Source organism: Fringilla coelebs (assembly GCF_963513975.1).
Source record: "Fringilla coelebs genome assembly, chromosome: 17".
NCBI lineage: Eukaryota > Metazoa > Chordata > Aves > Passeriformes > Fringillidae > Fringilla > Fringilla coelebs.
Window position 1 is genome coordinate 6,738,164 of NC_140043.1, and position 19,644 is coordinate 6,757,807.

At 40.1% G+C, this 19,644-nt stretch overlaps 1 protein-coding gene across 1 annotated transcript in view; it reads right to left on the reverse strand.

Annotated features, from left to right (window-relative positions):
* MED13L (mediator complex subunit 13L) overlaps nucleotides 1–19,644 on the reverse strand; it is a 172,872-nt gene that overhangs the window by 69,958 nt on the left and 83,270 nt on the right. The window contains exons 3-4 of the mRNA XM_084217442.1: nucleotides 17,048–17,132; nucleotides 12,669–12,752 (exon numbers count right to left, since the gene is read on the reverse strand). Coding sequence (XP_084073568.1) covers nucleotides 12,669–12,752; nucleotides 17,048–17,132 — 169 coding nt within the window. The remainder of the gene's footprint in view (nucleotides 1–12,668; nucleotides 12,753–17,047; nucleotides 17,133–19,644) is intronic.

Sequence of the window (19,644 nt, forward strand, 5' to 3'; positions counted from 1 at the left end):
CTACACTGCACCCTGTATTACCAGGAACAGCCACTATAAGAGAAGAAGAGAGATTTGGTGTCACTGACAGTGTTAGCTCCTGTAAATAATGCACAGCGTAGGGGAATGGACAGTTAAACTGACTGGCCAGTAGAATTTCCCAATCAACTGGTTCCCAAGATTTAATTCCTTCATTTAGAACATCCTTCTCTGTGCTAACTTCCACCAGTGAGATATTTTTTTCTCTGTAATTTTTACCATCAATACAAGTGCTTCAAGTTTGGACTAAACTGTATTAAACAGGTCTGTGTGGGCAGTTCATAGAGTGCCCCAGCTTACTTTAATTAGTTCTTTTAATTCTCTCACTTATACAAACACTACAGCTACTTAAGTGCCTCTCCTGAGATCACTTAGCCCTCTTTGATTTCTTCCAGCATTGAGCCACAGTCCCTGACTTAACTTTGCATTTAAAAGAGACATCACAATTATTAGGGCTAAATAATGAGAATTAAAAGAAGAAGGCAAACAGCACAGAAACAAATTCTGCTCTGATTATAATACTGGAAAACCTAGAATTTAAGGCAAAGAACTGTAGTACTACTTCAGAGAAGTCAGAGACTGGATAAGGGGAAATAAAAAAACCAACAGGGGGAAAAAAAAACCGAAAAACCCCCAAAATTAAATTCAATAAACATAAAGAAAAGGAATGGGAGGCAAAAATAATAATTCCGTACAAAGAACATAAGGAGTTTTCATTGTGAAGGAGATGAACTGAACAGAGAGAGCAGATGTGTACTAAAATCAAAAGGCTTGAGACAAAAAAGGATATAGAGTTACATTCTCTCATCCACACAGGAAGTAGGAGCCCTAAAGTACCCTAATGAATGAAAAAATTAAACTAAAAATCCCAACCTTTTTTCCACCCATTGCATAGATGAGCTATGGTATTAATTACCAAGAAGTATTTATGCAGGCTGAAATTCTGTGTGGGTTCAAGCACAATTAAATGCACAAAAGAAAAACTCATCAACAGTTGTTAAACATAAAAATATGTCAAGTTGTATTGTCAAACCCAGCAGGAACTTGACCGAGTATACAGAAAAACAACTGAATTCTTGACATGATCTGAAGAGTCTTCCCTGAGCTGTCCCACTTCTGACCACTGCTAGAGACAATTTTTATGGTAAGGGATTATTTAGGATCTGGGTATATTCCTGTTTAAAAAATTAGAAGCACATAATCATAGGCGGCTTCCTAAAATGCCCAGAGTCACTATTACACTGATTTGTATCTGACTTGGCCAAATGCTGTAGCTGTCTCATGGCTGGGGCCAAAGTAGGCAGAATCTGATACTCTTCAGGCAACATTTCCACTCCTTCCTAAATTAAATCTTTTTCTAGGAATTGGGCAGGGCAGTAAATAATTTCTCTGTATGTGTCTGCCCTAGGGAACTGATCTCCAAAATGTCAGATCTAAACATGGTTTCAGCAACACTGTGTGCAAACATAGGCATTCCTAGTTTTCAGATTATGTAGAAAAGAGAGAATTCTGTACATTAGACATCCAGTTCCATATTTTAGACTGTTGGATCCTTCAACAAGGAAAACAAAGGAAGATATTTTAATGTTCTTCCTTCAGCTCTTCTCCATCAGCTTTCCAGTCAGCAGATGGAAATTATATAATTAGATGTACTGACATCATCATCCAAAAAACACTTGCAGTTCCCCGTGTCTTTAACAGCTGGCAACATGAAGAGATTAAAAAGAGATGAGATCCCTCCAAGTAATTTTTGCAGCTTGCTTTCCTCAGGAGACAGAAATCCCCTTGGCTGGTGGAAAATTCAATTTACCTCTGTATTACCACCTTGTCCTTCGAGATTTTTGTCCCCACAGTCCAGCCATGCCTGCAGACATCCTGGCCATCAGCATTAGTCTCTCACCCGGCCATGTCACATCATCAATCGTGGGACCATATTTTGGAAATCCTTGGATCCTTCACATAGGCACCCACAACTCCCACTTCTCTGGAATGTCTTCCCCCTCCCACTCCTCCAGGAAGGAAACTCCAAAAATTGTCACCATGACATTCAGACTGACAAAAATCAGGGGAAGGCAACAGCCCTCCATGCGAGTTTCCATTTACCCAAATATTCCAGTGTCTAGCAGTGCATTGCTACACTTAAAGATGGCCAGCATTACACAATGCACTGTCAGAAAACTGTTTTTCAGTCCAAAACTGGACTGGTTCTCAAAAATCCAAATAAAACTTGAACAACAAGGCAAGAAGAATGGGTGGAGGGAAAAGGGAGAAGTCTACTCCTGCAAGAAGAAAGTATCCTGCAAGTCTCACACAGGTGAGTTTCACACAGCCATTGCTACATCCAGTGATGAATGAGGAATTCCTCTTGGGTTTTCCCTTAGGGATCACCAAGGATTTAAAGGCACTGCCACAGGCATGGCCTGGGACCACAGGATACTCCATCTGCAATTCCCTGGGCAGATGAACACTGACCAAAATACTCACTGAGGCATCTCTGCACACACAGTGTCAGGACTTAGAGCCTTTTCCCAGTGCAGTGCAAACTCTCTGCAACTCACATAAGCCACCCCAGAAGCAGTATTTCCCATCCTGAAGAACAGTATCCACATCCCAGCCTTATAACAGCAAATCTGCAGAGATGTCATCACAGCAGAGAAGTCTGGACCGCACGTGTTGCCACAGAGAAAAGCCATGGTTTGATCCCTGCTGCATCCCCAGACCTGATGGCAGTAGATGGCAGCACCAAGCTCAGTATTGGCAAAGATCAGTTTGGCAGTGCTAGAAGAGTATTTTGCTGGGCACCTGGAAAAAAGGTCTGCTCCTTAGGAGTCAACCACTCTTAGCTTTATTAACAGGGTAGAGTTGAGAGACTAAATGCAGTCTGATTTATTACAACCACATTTTATGCTTATTGATTTTTCAGAAAGAAAACTTGACATAAATGCACTGTGTGCCATGACTGTGAAGCAGAGGGCTGCCCACATGCAGGTCCAGACAAGTGGGTCTATCCTACCTCGAGGAATCCAGACAGCCCAGACACACACACTGCTAGAGAACCCAATTCTGATTTCCTAAATGTTATCCAGTCACTTGTCCAGGAATTCTCAACTTCCAAAGTGCAGACACTCAGAACATAAAAAGCCACTTCTCTGCCCAAGTGAGAGCACTGGAGAGCTGCCCAGCATTTGGGATTGAGAAAGGAGCTGCTCCACACGTGCTCCTCACCCTGCCTCCAGCTCAGGCCACGTGCAACTTGTGCAGAGCTCAAACTGAAGGAACAAGGTCTGTCCTGCAATCCCAAGCAGGAGGAGAAGGGGCTTTTTCCTGAAGATTTGCCCTTCAAAGGGCAAAATTCCTCAACAATTCACCACAAAATCCCAGTTTGTGGGAGGTATGGCAGCAAGGATCACACATCCATGGCCAGAATCTCTCCCTGCCACCCCCTCCTGCCCCACTCTTTTCAATGAAAAAGCTATTTTTAACCATATGAGATTTCTCAAAGAGAAGTGAAAGCCCTGTCACCAGTCAGTACTTCTTGCTACAACTCAGAGAGCATCCAAGAATAACAACCAGCGGCTTTTTAATGCGCTTTACTAACACAACTCTACAGTTTGTCCCACCAAACATCACTGCTACAACTGCACCTCCTCCCATTCTAGACAGGTTTAAAAGTAAATATTGCTGAGCTCAGAACAGAGTTTTGCTAGAGTGATTATGCAGGAGAAGAGAATGAGCCATTGGAAGCAAACAGAAGGGAGAAGCAGCAAGCACTACCTCTGTCCTCTCACCAACAGACTGCAGCCAAAATTCAGAATTTTGCTTTCTCAGTTGCCAATAGAGTTCACAAATGGTGATGCATTTTAAGATGAATCTGCTGAGTAATTGTTTGTATCAGCAGATTGGTCCTCTGCAATGTTCACTTCAGCCTTGGAAAGGCTGGCCTACAGCTCCCTGTTCATTGTTCAGATATGGGTTTGTTTGTGCTAGAGGCCCACCCAGAGAAACTGGTTTATACAGCCTTATTTAGATTATATAGGATATACCAAGTGTTCATTCAAGTTTGCTGTCTTCTAAACCAGCAGTAAATTTCTACCAAAGCTACTTTAAAGCTGTGCCATTATCCTCAATCTGACCATTTATTAAGGTAAAACACTACAGGCATTCAGAAGATGAATACAGTTTTTGCTCAACTTTATAAATGGTTCCAGACAATTAGTGTTTAAAAATAAGCATTTCCATAATATTTTTTGCAGCATAGCAGTCACAAAATAGCCCATTTATATTCCTATCATTTTAGGATTTCTTAAACAAGGGACCTGGTTGCACAAGACCTAATGGATCATGTGGTATTGCACAAAAATCACATTATTTGCAGTATTTAAAGCACTTGTTCCACACCCTGCCACGGGCAGGAACACCTTCCACTATCCCAGGTTGTTCCAAGGCCCATCCAGCCTGGCCTTGGACACTGCCAGGGATCCAGGGGCAGCCACAGCTTCTCTGGGCAATCTCTGCCAGGGTCTCCTCACTCTCACATTTAATTCACATTCCTAATATTTAATTTAAACCTACTCTCTTTCAGTTTAAAACCATTCCCCTGTCACCACCATTTTAGTCTGAGCCTTCAGAAAATACGAGTTTGCAAAAATTTTTAAGGGAAGTCTTAGAAAACATACTTTGAGAATAAAGAACCTACATAACTGTTATGAAACAAAGCTTTCTTTCAAGATTAAGTTATTTTAAAGAGATATAAAAGTGTCAGAAAAATAAATGAAAAAGGTATTATTGATGATAGAAATAATTCAGTGGAATTGCTTTCAATTGGAGTTTTCTGTTTTTGGAGAGAGATTGAAGATTTTTTGTTTGTTTGTTTGTTTTTGGGTTTTTTTTTCTCTTTTTGCACAACTTTCAAGACTATATATGAGGATTTTAAATCAGTCTAAGCTCTGAATGCAGCTTAATTTTCAGAAACCCAGGCAAGCCATTCTCTCCTGTTCCTGGAGGTTCCTGCAGCACAGGGAGCTGCACTGCACCTGCAATTAAAGTTGCAACAGATTTAAATATTCCAAACTAAGGCCCTCTAAATATCTACAGAAGCCCTTAAGTCAATTCATTACTGATACAGTAAGTGACAACACTTGTGTTTGGCAGACAGTGCAACTGGGAGCCCTGACAAATCTCATTAACAGCACATCAGGGGCACTTAGATTATCCTTTACACACAGTGCCAGTACTGAGTGTATAATGAGAAAAGGAGCTTAAACTTTAGTGGGACTGCACTAATTGGTCACCAAGTCCTGATTAAGCCAGTCTTCATATATAATTACTGAAGTTCAAGAATCTGACACAAATGTATCCAAAACCACTTAATGAAGATAGTCCCTTCTAAACTGCACAAATAAAAATAAGGCATGAAAAAGGAAAGAAACAGAGAAATAGGCAACTTATTTACTTGAACTGCCTGCCTTTTGTAACCTCCTCCTGCAAAATATTTCAATCATTTAAGTAACTATATTTTTTTAAATTATGAAAGTGTGAAGATAATCTCTCAATTACATTAAATAATGCAAATATTTACAATATATACAGGCATTCCAGCAACCTTCTCTATATAAATACTGCATATATAAAAAACATTGCCCAGAAAAAATAACTACAAGAAAAGGTTTTACAGCATCCAAAAGTTAAAGATTACTTTATATATTTGTTCTACTTTATATATTTGTTCATTTACATTAATTAAATCAGTAAAGAAGATCCTTAACTTCAAAACTGCAGAGACAACTCTTCTGCCTTATAAAGTGGAATCCACAAAAGTATGTGCCAGCACGTCCCCCCCAGATGGTTAAAGAGGAAACCCATGGAACCATACCCTAACACACGTATCCTGGATATCCTGGCTTCCTCAAAATCCTACAAGGAGGTGGTAGTTACAAACACACACTCAAAGTAGACAGATTCCAAGTATTTCAGAGGGGAAAGGCAGAGTCTCAGGTACCTCACAAAGATCAGACTGTGGCACTCTGTGACAGCACCTTCAATGTCTGTCCTGGCTCAAACACAGCCCAGGAATGAGGGTGCCTTTGGAAGCAGCAGGCACCATGGAATTCTTTCTCAGGACAGAAAGGGATGGGAACTCTGCTACCAATTCATTTCAGACTGGGGGATGTTGGTCAGGAGTATCTGCCTCCTGTGCTGGAAGCTCATGAGGAGCCAAACACCTGGAGTTTACATAGATCCTTTTACAAGACTCTGCCCCACCAGATTATTCTGTGAGTACCAAGCCTGCTGCCTCCCGCTGGGAATTCCTGTGTGACAGGAGGGACTCTGATCTGCATGCTGGCTGCCAGAGACACACAGGCACTGCAGACACACCGGGCAAGTGCCCCATCAGCTGCAGCAGCAGCACTGAGATACTCCAGACAAGGAGGTCACTCCAGTCACAGAACCTCTCTTACCAAGACAAGGGTGCACTTGTGAAGAAACAATTTCTACCTCACTTCTATCACCAAAATACAAGCTGTGACATGACTGAACAGCCGCCAGCACACCTACCAACATCCCTGCTGCTTTATCTGAGGTGGCTGGCTCAGGCCCATGCCCTCAGCAAACAGCAGGGTAAGACTCTGCACAGCATCACCTAAATTGGCTGAAGCAGGGACATGCAGCAAACTGGAGGCACAGCTCCAGTGACATCTCACCAGTGACCCCATGCCGGGAGCCCTACCATTGTTCCCAGGACGTTATCCTGATTGGCAAGGGCCAAGGAATCTGAAGAATCGGTGCCTGGGGTTGCTTTACTACTGTGTTTTTAATGGTTTTAGCCAGGAAGGGAGATGAAAAGGCCGGGCCCTGAGGCAGGGGCCCGCAGCGCTGGGCTCCAGCTGCTCGGTTCCGTTCCTGAAGGACACGGCACAAAGCCCGGCCCCACGCCCCGATGCGCAGCTGGGCACAGCCTCTGCAAACTGGGTCACACGCTTCAAACAGCAGTGGAAATTTTACAGCATGCTCCAGCACGGCTCTCATCAGCTTTTAGAAAATACTGGTTTATTATTTTCCTTATTAAATAAAAAAACAATAAAAAGACAACTGAATACCAAATACCCCTTAATTTATAGCTTATCTAGAAGGTTACTTTGGTGATAAAGCACATGAACGTTGAGATGTTCAGTCCAAAATGCTTTTTCTCTGCACAGTGTGCTAACATTTTCGATCAAGAATTTTACATACAAGTTTCCAGAAATACAAACACACAAAATAATCTATCAGCAGCATATATAAGAATAGATAATAGCTATTAAAAAAGTAATGTTTTAATAGCCCTTCCCCATGCCATCTTAATAGTATCCTTAAGTAACCCTAAGCTGCTAATAATATTTTGCTGTTTTCCTATAAAACATAAAAATGTTATATTTATTAGTGGTATTACATAAATACACTTGAATTAAATGATCTTAAATGGCTTGGAAAAGTCTATAAATATAAGCATGTTTATATCAAGAACACCTTGATAGCACCTTGATATATTTGCAACTTTTGCCTAAAAAATGCATGTGGAAACACTTTTTTAAAAATCTCTATTTTAGATATTTTTCTTCTGCTAAAATATAAATGCAGACTATATCACATTGGGTACACTACACAATTTTTCAGAGTAAGAGTTAATTCAGCTTTAGCACACACAAGATTACCAATTAAAATAACACCAGCCACAGATATAACACATCAACTTGGTGTAGGGTTTCACTAAAACCATAAGTAATCCTCAGAAGAAACTCGGCAAAGATGAACATAACATTTCAGAACTTAAACCTTGAAAATATGAAAATATTACTCTGGGAACTAAGCCTCTTAAACTGAAATAGAAAAGCTTATTTTTACAGAGGTACAAAGAATTATTGGAAAATACACAGTATTTCTTATTACTCCATATTTCTATCACATTTATTTTGACAAGTCAGGAATAAGAACACATTATTTAAAATTAAGTCAGATTGATTTTCATTATTTTGCTGCCTAGTCTCTCCTCATTTATAATGGTGTTGGCAATACTGTAGATATATATTACTATAGCATCACTAGACACCATTTTCAAGGCACATATATGATCACATTACTGAATTTTTTAGGGTGGCTAAAATACAAGTACACAAATGTGCAGAATTAAAATAAATTAGAAGACTTCTTTTTCTCAGAGTCAAGGAAATAAAATCCTCCTCACTGCATCACAGCAAACTGCACATGCACAGTCGGTTACTTTTTCTCTGCTGAGGAATTCAAATCTTCATAAAAATTTAAATAGAGCACTTCAATTTATTTTACTGGGCTTTTACTGCACTACGTCATCATGTAATGGAACACCTGAGTGCCATTTGCCAGAAGACATTTTCTGTGCCAGGAGCAAAGCTCTGTGTGGGATTCAACCAAGGTGCTCTGGTGCTTCCACTGTTTCTGGCACAGCAGTTCCTCTCCAGGGCTCCCCAACCCTGATGTCTCCATGTGAAGACACTGATCTGACTGGCATGATCCTGTATGGCACAAAGCAAATGCAGCTTGCAGCAATGCTCAGTGTCAACTCTGGAATTTTAGGTATTCCTTGGATAAGTCCTATGGCTACTCCCAGGAAACTGAAGGCAATGATGATTTTAAGGATCTGAGAGAGGCAGCAGTGCTTTAAGTGTCTGAAGTCTTCAGATTTTGATGGCACTGACTAATGCCCAGTTTTCATGCTCACATAGAAGAGAACACAGCTATTGACAAAAACTGGCTGTGGATGCACTGACTGAGCTTTTACAGAGGGAAAAGTTCCTGGATTAGGTCTACCTCACATGGAATGCTCTTAATATTTATTAAGGTACCCATGCACTCACAACTCAAGAGATCTCTGTGTTCCAACAAATCACATGAGGTTGTCAAGTATGGGACAGTGACAGCTAGAAATCTGTTTTGAGAACAGTGCAAGAGCTGCATGTCCCTGCAGCCTGACTACAACGCCACTGCCCTATCCATGCTGGTTCACAGAGGGCACAGGGGCTGCCTCAACCCCGTTCCTACCTGTCAGCCTTCTCATTGAGTAATGAAGAGAGGAACGAGCTCTAATTCTAAATATTCTACTGATGGAGTAGTTTTCTTCTTAAGGCTAAAAATACCCAGCACACTTTTGGAAGAGGGGATGACCCATAAATTATTTAAGCTACAAAAAGCAACAATTATTTTTTCATGTGTTCTTTACATTGAATTTCATTAAAAACAGTTTAACAATTTAAGCTGCTTGTACAGCTCAAAATAAACTGATTTCCCCCCCAATTTCCTACACACTAAGAAAGCAATCACTAAAACAATCAGCAAAGATTCTTACATAAGATGGTCATTATTTTTTCTTTTCAGTTAAGTTGTTTAACACTTCATTGTGGTGATTTGCAAAACAAAAAAAAGTGAGAATGAATTTTCACTGCACAGTGAAAGGCAGTACCAATGCCTCAGATGAGACAAGTTCTGTGAACTCCAACCATACAGATCTCCTTAAGAAAGCTGTGTGAAAAAATAATCAAGTTTGTCATTTCCCATCAGTAGCGTGAAACCTATTTTAGACACTGCTGTAGGATGACAATAAAATGTGTAGAATTATTTAGGAAGTGACACATAATACTGAAGATACTTGGAAAAGGAAACCCACAAGTTCTGCACTAAATTTCCTGTCAAAAGCATCTGGTCTGCACTGAAAGCAAAACAAAATGCAAGCTTACAGGGATCTGTCTGGAACTCCCTCTGCTGTTCCCTCAGTCCTCCTGGAAGAGCAGGAAAGCTCATCCTGCACTCAGTTCCCAGCGCTGCCGGGGAAGGCAGGCCAGGCCCTCTGTTGTTCTTAGGCCTCCCTCTCACATCTCAGCATAAGTAGGTCACGGCCACTGCCATGCTCCACTTCATCTTTGACTTCATTCTGAAATCACAGCCCTCCCATCCTTCTCCTTTAATGCCATTCACAAAAACCACAGGCCCTGAAGGACTTTACTCCTTGGAAGCCAGCCCGTGGCTTTTAACTCCTTCCCTGTTCACTTACACCCAGCCCAGGACCTCTCAGTGTATTCCTGACACGACGTCAGTAACTCTGGACACTGGAAACTTGAGATGAGCAACTCTGCCACAAGCAAAAAAGTAGAAAAGCAGACTTTAGAGATGGCTCTATTTCTTTAGCAGAAAGACACCGGCTGGTTTCCACCATTCAAGGGGGGGATATATCCATACAGATCTTTTTCCACACTCAAGGAGAACAGAGCAGGTGTTTTCAACAGGGATTGCCAGTTCCCAGACTCCAATCTGATCACTGTACACACATGCAACTTATTTCTATTGCTTTATATAACACAATGGCTTTAAGAATGTTTTATAAAATGCCTTTTTGGCTATTAAGGTTTTATGTTAAAATACCTAAACACCCTCAGCTGGCCTCTTTTTCCTGCAACTATTCCTTATTGCTTTATCTAGAACAAGCTGCTGCTTAGACCAAGAGCTTCACAAAGAATTTATCTGGAATTAACATGAATCAATTTGTGAAGATAGCTTTTTGTGCTATGCTAAGAAAGCTTAAAAGATTAAATAAAAGGTGTCTGGACAGATTAGTCCCCAAAGCCTCCTTCTACTTGTTGCTATGTCCACAATTGACTTTACTGTCCATTTTTGCAGTCTTTACTGAAATCTTTCAGGAATATTAGTTAATTTAATGTTATATATATAGCAAAAAAAATTAACCTGAAATGACACAAAACCTATTTCAAATTAGGCATAATTATTATTGCTACATAAACACTTTTGAAATTGTGCATATCCAAAGGATCTATAGTGACAAGAACATTATAAAAATATACCCCCCTCAACCAACAACAAACGTTATCTTCTTCCAATCAAGAGTGCACCCTCCAACCCTTAAATCCTCAGTGTCAGATTTATATATGGAATACTTTAAACACAAACTGAGTTTAACATGAACTCAGGTTTTGTGACATCATCCAGGCCAGATTTCTTTATGCGCAGACTGCACTTCTGTTTACAAACGCAATTATCCCCTGCAGAAGCCTCACTGTGCAGGTTGATTTGGTGTTACACACATGTAAATCAGACACAGGATTCACTAATCTGGCAGAATTCTAAGGTGACATTACCTCCCACACCAGTGCTGCTGCTGTTTTTGACAGACATCATCTACTGTATCAGATGCTTAATTTATTAAATTGATACACACCAGGAACAGGCAGGAGACTCACAAGCACATTTAATCTGAGCACTCAGGCTGCAATGACGTGGATAAAACAAACAGCTTTTGCTGAAAGGAGCTGCCTCTCTTTTCCAGAAACTGGAATTGACCCCTACTTACATCACTTAAGGGAATTAATCTTGCAGAAAATTAAGCTGATGTTGGTGTGATCAGAAAAGCAGCAGGGAAAACACGAGGGAGAAAGGTGGTTACGCACAGACAGGACAGGGGAAGGTATGGAAAAACCTGGACCTTTCCATGGCTCCTTGCCATTAGATCAATGTGAAATCAAAGGTTACACACACACACAGTGTCAGTCACAAAGTAAACAGTAACAAAACAGGTAACTCCAAGCTATGTTAACACTTTCAGGTTTTAGAAAGGAGACAAATCCATTGTCAATTCCTGAATTCTCTCAAAACCAAATGAAGTTTATAAGCAGCTGGTTTGCACCAAATTTGCTACAGAAGGAAGCCAATGGTTTGTAGCATTGCTGAAAGATTTCTGCAGCTAAACCTAGCAGTGAGATCACGATGAGAGGGAAAAGACAGGTCTGATGTGCAGGATGATTTCCACCTGTCCCCACCCTGCCATCAGATGCTGTGTGACTGCAGCTGCGCTGGATGGATGAAGAAGTTGCCACCCCACTTCATCTCCACTGCTCATTACCTTTGAATCTCCCAGCATAACTGTGTGTTTAGTCACTTCCTAACCCAGTTCTGTCAAAATGATTCCCGTTAGAAAATCTGTGTTTCAGCTTAACTCAGATTATTTTTGACAGAACTTGTTTAGCGGATGACTATAAATGCAAGTACCAGAAGATCTGAGAACATTGTAACCTTTAGAGCTCGAGAGGAAATAGCGAGCAGTGGAGCCAACTACCCCTGTTCCATGGCTGTGTTGCTGTGGGAGAAGCCCATTAATCACTCCTATAGGTCTGATCTGTCAGCCTGCCTGAGCAGGGAAAGCCATGTATTGAGGGTGGCATCTTTAAGGAAAATAAATCAGGAAATCTATAGACGACTTATTTTACAGCTTAAAATGTCAGGCTGGGGTTTAGTGTCCAGAAATTAAAATAATTCGTTATAACTGCCTGCAATTCTGTTGTATAATGAGAGGAAAAGGCAGCTGCTGCTCAAAAGATATTAATAAATGTGACATTTCTATGGAGCTAATGGATAAATACCAACCTCGCCTTCTTATCTTAAATTATCATAACAAGGCCTGAAAACTTACTTAATTGCTTTCTGTGTATTACTGATGTGAACATGGTGTCTGTGTTTTTACTTGTTACATGACAAAAGAAGAGGGAAAACTACCACCAAAATTCAGCATCCAATTACCATCCCACAATCCACAACACTGACAGAAGCAGGACTTGATGTAGAGATCTCCTTACCTTTTATTAACTGGCTTCTCATCCTTGTCGTAGGGCCGTATGAACCATTTCCCAATTCTTACGAAGCTTTTATCCATCAGGCATCTAGAAAACAATTACAGCAACAATTACTAGTTACATCTAACAGTGTAATTAAAGGGAGTCTTTGAATGCAGTAACTCTGAGGGATTAGGCAGCTGAATTTCAATCAGACTGAAATGAAAGTTGGCAGGTTTTGGGTTCCACTTTTTGTTTTCCCACATCAGTCATAGAAAATCTCTGCCCCATGTCATGATGTTGTCACTGATGCTGAACTTCACACATGCATTTTCCCCTCACCATTGCCACCATCTTTTCTACTCTGTGCTACTCTTTTTGCTGACTGATCCCTCATTCTACTTTTCTCACTCCTCTTCTGGAACAAAAGCCATTCATTAGTACTGATTCTTTTCTATCCAGTCTTTTAGATTTCAGATGATGAAGAATATGCATTCCCTTACTTTGGCACGTAAATGGTACAGTATAGGAATGACAGAAAATTAAGAGAATATTAAGAGAATATTAACAAGGATTCAATTTTCCCTTCACATGATCCCTAGCATGATTTCAGGTGCTGAAACTCCCACAATTGCTGCTTCCTCTGTCAGAAACCTCACTTCATCAAATATACTCCCACATCACCAAAATTAGAGCAATAAGTTCCATTTTCTGTGGTCCCTTTGAAAGTCCACAGTTTCTTTTTAGAAACTGCATATTCTTCTTTAAAAAAACCCCAACAATGAGGACTCAAAGTGATCAATACCCAATTTAAATGGACAAGTTAGGGAGTGCCTGGTGCCTTTCCAGGTCCACCTGTGCAGATGAATCACAGGAGCAATTTGCCAACTCTGAGTATGCCTCATACATTAAACATGTACTTGAACATGCTGCCCAAGGGACCACACACAGAAATTCATAATTAAGGCATATTTTTCAGTAAGGTCAATAATATACTTCAAAAATTCCATAAAAGTGGTTATTTGTTGCTAGTGGTTTATACACCATTACAAGGAATATGCAGGCCTTGCCCATACACTTCACATCTATTCAGTATTTTTTATTCAGATGAAAGAATTGGATTTTTCCCCTCTTCGAAGTTTTCCAATAGTTTATTTCTACAGCAGCTGCTAGAGATTAGCCAAAACAAAGGGGAAAAAAACCTAAAAATCACATGAAACTTTCTGGGCAAGTACATTCTGCAAGGTTCAAAAAAGCTGTGTGATCTACACTTCAAAAGCATACCTAGAAGACACAGGAAATGGACAACTGACAACGTAAATACTAATATGCTCCTAATTTTTCTGTATAAACTTGGCAGGACTTTCTAAAGTTAAAGCTGAAGAAAATTCTACCAGTACTTTCTCAATTAAAGCAAAAATAATCCATTTCAGCTGAATAACCAATATCTTAAACTGACTGTGAAAGCTAAGGCAGCAGAGATCTAAAGACATTAGTAGAGGTGGGTGAAAAAAAGCTTCAGCAACTATTTCCCTAGGAAATATTTACTATCAGAGAGTCTGTCAGTGCCAGCATGTTTTATACAAACAAAAGGAAGTCTGTGAAGTTTACATCAGATCCCTAAAGAAAATAATCTGTAGTAGCAAAAAAATGTAATAAACTCTTCCCATCACACAACTTCAATGCCACATCGCTGTGTCTCACCACAGCAGGTTTAACTGCCTCAAGCTAATGCTGCTTTCCTAGAAAAAAAGTCTTCATGGGAAGATTTGTCCTTAAAAATCAGTCAACCCTCCATGCTAAACTAAATCACAGGTTATTTAAGGAATAATCCCATATAAAATCAGAGCCATGCCTGCAGCAGCGTGGATCTCAGATGCAGCCGGGTGGACAGTCAACAACAGTATGGTTATTTTTGCTGTATAAGCGCTAAAGGTAACTAGTCTTTCACAGTGAGCTGCAACAATGGACTTGTGACCAAAAAAAAAACCAAAACCACCTAATATATGGTCATAAAAGGCAGGTAGTTAATGATATAAGGACATGAAACACCCTGCAGGTCCTGGCTTCTCTCCCCCCTCAGGGCTGGGCGATCCCTCCCTCAGCAGTGCAGCTGTTCCAGCACTTCAGTGGCGCCTGACCTCCTGTATTTCTGATGTTTTCCATGAAAAAATGACCTGCCAAGGGCACACCAATCGTTATGAAATGACACCGTAATATTTGGAGTACTCATCTCTCAAATCTTGTAATGTTTTCTATACTGCCAATTAACATAAACAGCATTGGTGTGGGTACGGGGGAGAAGGAGGGAGGCGGGGAGAAGAAAAGAAAAATTTAAAAAAACACAATCAGTTGTGTAAAGGCCCTTTTTCTTTTCTTTGCCAGGGTTGGGTAAAAGTTGTCCCCACAGGTCCCCCGGGCTCCTCCATGAGGGGCCGCTCCCCCCTCACGGCTCCTCCTCCCGCCATTTCCTTCCCGCCAGGGCCGATCCCCCTCAGCCTCCAGCAAAACAAACACGAAATAAACCCCAAACCCTGCAAACCGCAACCGCCCGCACCACCCGGCACCGATGGACCAGAAACGACGAGCCTTCTGCTGGACTAATGGGACTTTTCCTAAACACCGCGTTAAAATAGGACTTTCAAGTTTAAAGTGCTATTTAATAAAGCCTGCACACATGTTGCTATTATTTTAAATGAAGTAATTATTATGTTATGTACAGATTTGGTACAGCAGACCAATTAAAAATAATAAGTAAAAAGTGAATAACTTGAATTAAATTCAACTATGAAGGTGTAAAATCTGTAGTCAGCAGAGCAGTGAGAAGATGCTCATGTCCAAGGCTGGGACTGCTGCAGGAGTTGTATCAGCTTATCATGACATGAATCATATCAGCTTATCATAATATGAATCATATCATCTTATCACAGCATTAATCATATCATCTTATCACAACATTTATCGTAGCTTATCGTAACATGAATTGTTTCAGTTTATCAGGACATGAACTGAGGCTGTCAGCAAACACCTGAGGTGTGTTCACCAACTACTGCTGGAAGAAAAAGACTTTACATTCACAGCTGGACAGAACAGTTCTGCTGACTCTGCCAACTGATTTCAATTAAGTTATATATTTAAAAAAATTAAATTTATTTCACAAGTTTAAAGAGGTCCAAAGAATAAAATTAGCCACGTTACATTTAAAAGTCAGCTTGCTGAGTACCACAGATTAATAAACACATATCAAATTAATTTTCCCTTTTATATTATACAGCTGCAAAAGAACTAATGAACATTCTAAACTTGGAATTTAATTTTTATACTTTCATTCATTCTAAGTAGCCTACAAGTTTTATAAAAATCCCCTGAAGAGACTGATGGGATAGAAAACGGAATACAACAACTAATCCTTGTACCTGGGGATATGCACACAGGTAACTCGGTCACCCCATGGAAACACAGCCTCAGGAACATAATGCAAACCTCATTACCAGTAAATCTACATCAAAGCAAACAGGAGACTAAATGAGACAAGATGAAAGTGTTCTCCATTTGCTTATTTTCTGAAAGAAAAAAATATCTAAGGCTGCATTCTACAAAATTACTGCAACACAAAGGTGCATTCTATTTTGTTGTTGTTATTATTATTATTAGAACCTCAGAGAAAGTGGGAATAGTCTAATAACATTTAAATGTAAGAAGATATGCAAATTTTTAAGAATTAGGATGTAACACAGGAAGGTGATGATGACCTGAAGAACTGCAGAAACAGAAAGAATAAAATTATATAGCCCAAGATGCCGTGTCCCAGTCAATGGGCCTAGAGAACAAGATAATCTTCAGTAATCTTAAAAGGTGATGGCCAGATTAAGAAGAAAAAGGACATAAGTGTATTAACTAATCACAGAATAACTCTGCAGTCAACTCATATATATATATAAAATATATATATGGCTCATCATAGCAAGGAACTGTTAAGCTTCACCTGAATACTGTGCATAAATGTAGTCAAATTTTAACATTCACGTAACCAGGATAATTGAGAGAAGAGAGTTAAGAGCTTTTAAGATATGTATCATTTGAACTCATCAAGGCACTGAAGGTCAGATACAATTACACTCTCTAAGCACTTCCAGAAGGTGAAAACTCCCCCTTCTTTGCTTTTAAAACAGCTCCTTAGCAAAAATCCGAGCAGAAATATGTATCAACATTATTGTTTGTATGAGTGTTTAATTCGTTTGCACAGCATTTTATGATAAATTACCAGAGTCAATGACTTAAGAGATTCATCTCTATCCTGTTCTCTTGGATTCAAGGTCTAACTCAAAAAAAAAAGTAGTTTAAGTTTAATAATATAATTGCTCTCAAAATGAAATATTTGAGACCACTAGAGCTTTTCTTACCTTTCCAGAAGATTATGAATTGCTTTGAAGAGCAGGGTCCTACACTCATAGGAAAGTCCATTCTCCCAGAATCCTTCTTCCACCACTACAAAAACACAAAATGTCAATATGCTCAGAATAGGGAAATACAAACATTTATTCAAAACATATCTTCAACAGCTTTAATTTTCAAAGTAGCATGTTTCATTAAACTATTTCAACTATTATCTATATCACCCAAGCAGCTTTAATCTTTACTTGCTTAAGACACAGCCTTTGAATTAAAAAAAAAAAAAAAAAAAGCAAACACAAAAGCATAAAAGCAAACCCATTTCTTTGTAGCATTCCATATTCAAGTACAGGGGTGAGGAATGCACGATCATTCTTTGCCACCACCGCTGAGAGATCCTTTAAAACTTAACCACAGATGCCGACAATCAAGAAACAAAGTGAATCATTAAAGGTGTAAAATCAATTTACATAACTGAAACAACATGAAACAACTCCCCTGAACCTCTCGCTGTCACACTCAAGTGCAATTCCTCCATTGTACTGACTTCAGCTATTGCAGTTTTAGCAATACACAGCAGATTTTATACCAAAATAAAAACTGTACACTCACTACTGAACTGCAGAGATTTCAGAGTTTAAAAAAGTAAGTCTAATTATCTCTCAGAGTAGAATGCAGCCTGAATTAGTCACCTGAAGGACAGAAAACTCTCAGAAATATCTGCTGTCCTTACTCATGGCTTTTGGGTGCTAAAACTACCCAGGAGAAGCACTATTTCTAGTACGCCTGTACCAGATTCTAAATCTTACTCAGCCAGAAGAAGCAGAGTGAAAACAGATGATAAAACAACTTTTTCAAGGAGTAAGAATTCGTTAATTGTCTGAGTTCTGTCATTTCAATTTCACAGGAGTAGTCGGCAGATCTCTAAAAGTGCAAACATAAAATTCTACTGCCCCTTAAAAGCGCTGAATACTTCACACCCCTCCCTGGCCAATTTGCAGGACGAGACCTCTCAGCAGCGCGTCTATCGCACAGAGATGATTATCTCAGTACAGTTTACAACCATGTTTAAAGGCAAGCTTCTAAGGAGTTAGTGCTCCATGGAAAATACTAATATTGTCAGCAGCCTTCAAAGCCTCGAGCCACTGTTCTGCTGCTTCTGCAGGAGCTGTAACTCACATACTCAGACAAGAAAAGGCATATTTTTTTGCACGTGCAATGTTGTGATATGTTAATGTCGGTAACAGAGCCTCTCTCTTCGTGCAGAATGGAAAAGCTAGGTTTTAGTACCTAAAATCACCTTATCTGACAGCACAGGACTTGCCGGGAGAATGGAGACACAGACCTGTGCCCCTGGGCACAAGCAGCAGCCAGGGAGCTTTTCCCTAGAAACCACTGCAGGTCCTTTAATGCTTGCAAGCCCTCGCTGACACCGAGGATGTAATGGGCCACGGCTATTTACTTCATAGAAGTCCGCACGGCCTCGGCTTTCATGGGTAAAACACTGCGCTTAAGGGACTGAGAACCCCCGTGCATGGTCAGAGCTATTGATGCATAAATTCTCAACAGCTCAGAACTACTGAAGCCCCAGAAGCTGCAAGGCAGGTCGAATCTTGCACTTAAAAATTTCATAATCCTCAAATATATGAAAAGCTACAGATTAGTTACACTATGAGAGATCACACCTGCATGGAAATTCAGTATTTAAATTTTAAAAATCAAATTTTTTGACAACATCGTGAAATTGACAGAACCTGTAAAAGTCAAAATAAATTCACTTTAACACAGCAGTGAGCTCTTATGCAGTTCCACCCTATCCTAGGCTGCACTGCCAGTACTGCCCCTCCTTTAGGAACTTCATGCAAAAATAGGAGAGACAAGAATCAAGTCTGATTTTACAGGAAAGTTCCCACCACCAGTTCTGAAGTTCTCAATCCTAACTCCCTACCTACTTCCTAGGTATACAAGCAGACTAACGGGACCCTGTCTCAGCTTATATCACCTCTCAGAACTATTTTCTGCAAGTATAATTTTGCCATTTCAGAAGAATTCAGATCAGATCACGCTGCTTTACTGCTACACTGAATGTAATATTCTGTAGAGCTGGGATCATTTTAATCCAGAATTCTTTTGTGTCTGGACATCACCTGTATTCTTTTTCCCTTCTCAGTTTCCCTGGGCTACCCCAGCCTGTTATTCCTCCACAATCCCAGACATGAAAGCACTACACATCCCAGCAGGAGGGACTGGATGAGGGAATGGAAACTGGCAGCACTCCCCCTCCCAACCCACCACCACAGCTGCATCCATGGCTGTCCTGCACTCAGCAGAGGAAATGGTTGAGAGGAAGGTGTCCAAAATCCTAGGAAAAGCAGGGAAAAGCAATGTTAACCTTGCAGCCAAGTCCTGAGGGTCAAGTGTGCCATGAGGTCAGACTGGCTGACGAGCCGCAGTGGAGTGGGACAGGGAAAAGGGGACAATCTGGAATGGTATCAACCCTCAATATTGTAATTTTCCAAACTGCCTTTCTTAGTACACAGAATTCACATAAATTATATATGATATGAAAATAAAATTACTTCCCTATTAAATTTAACTCTAAGTGTAT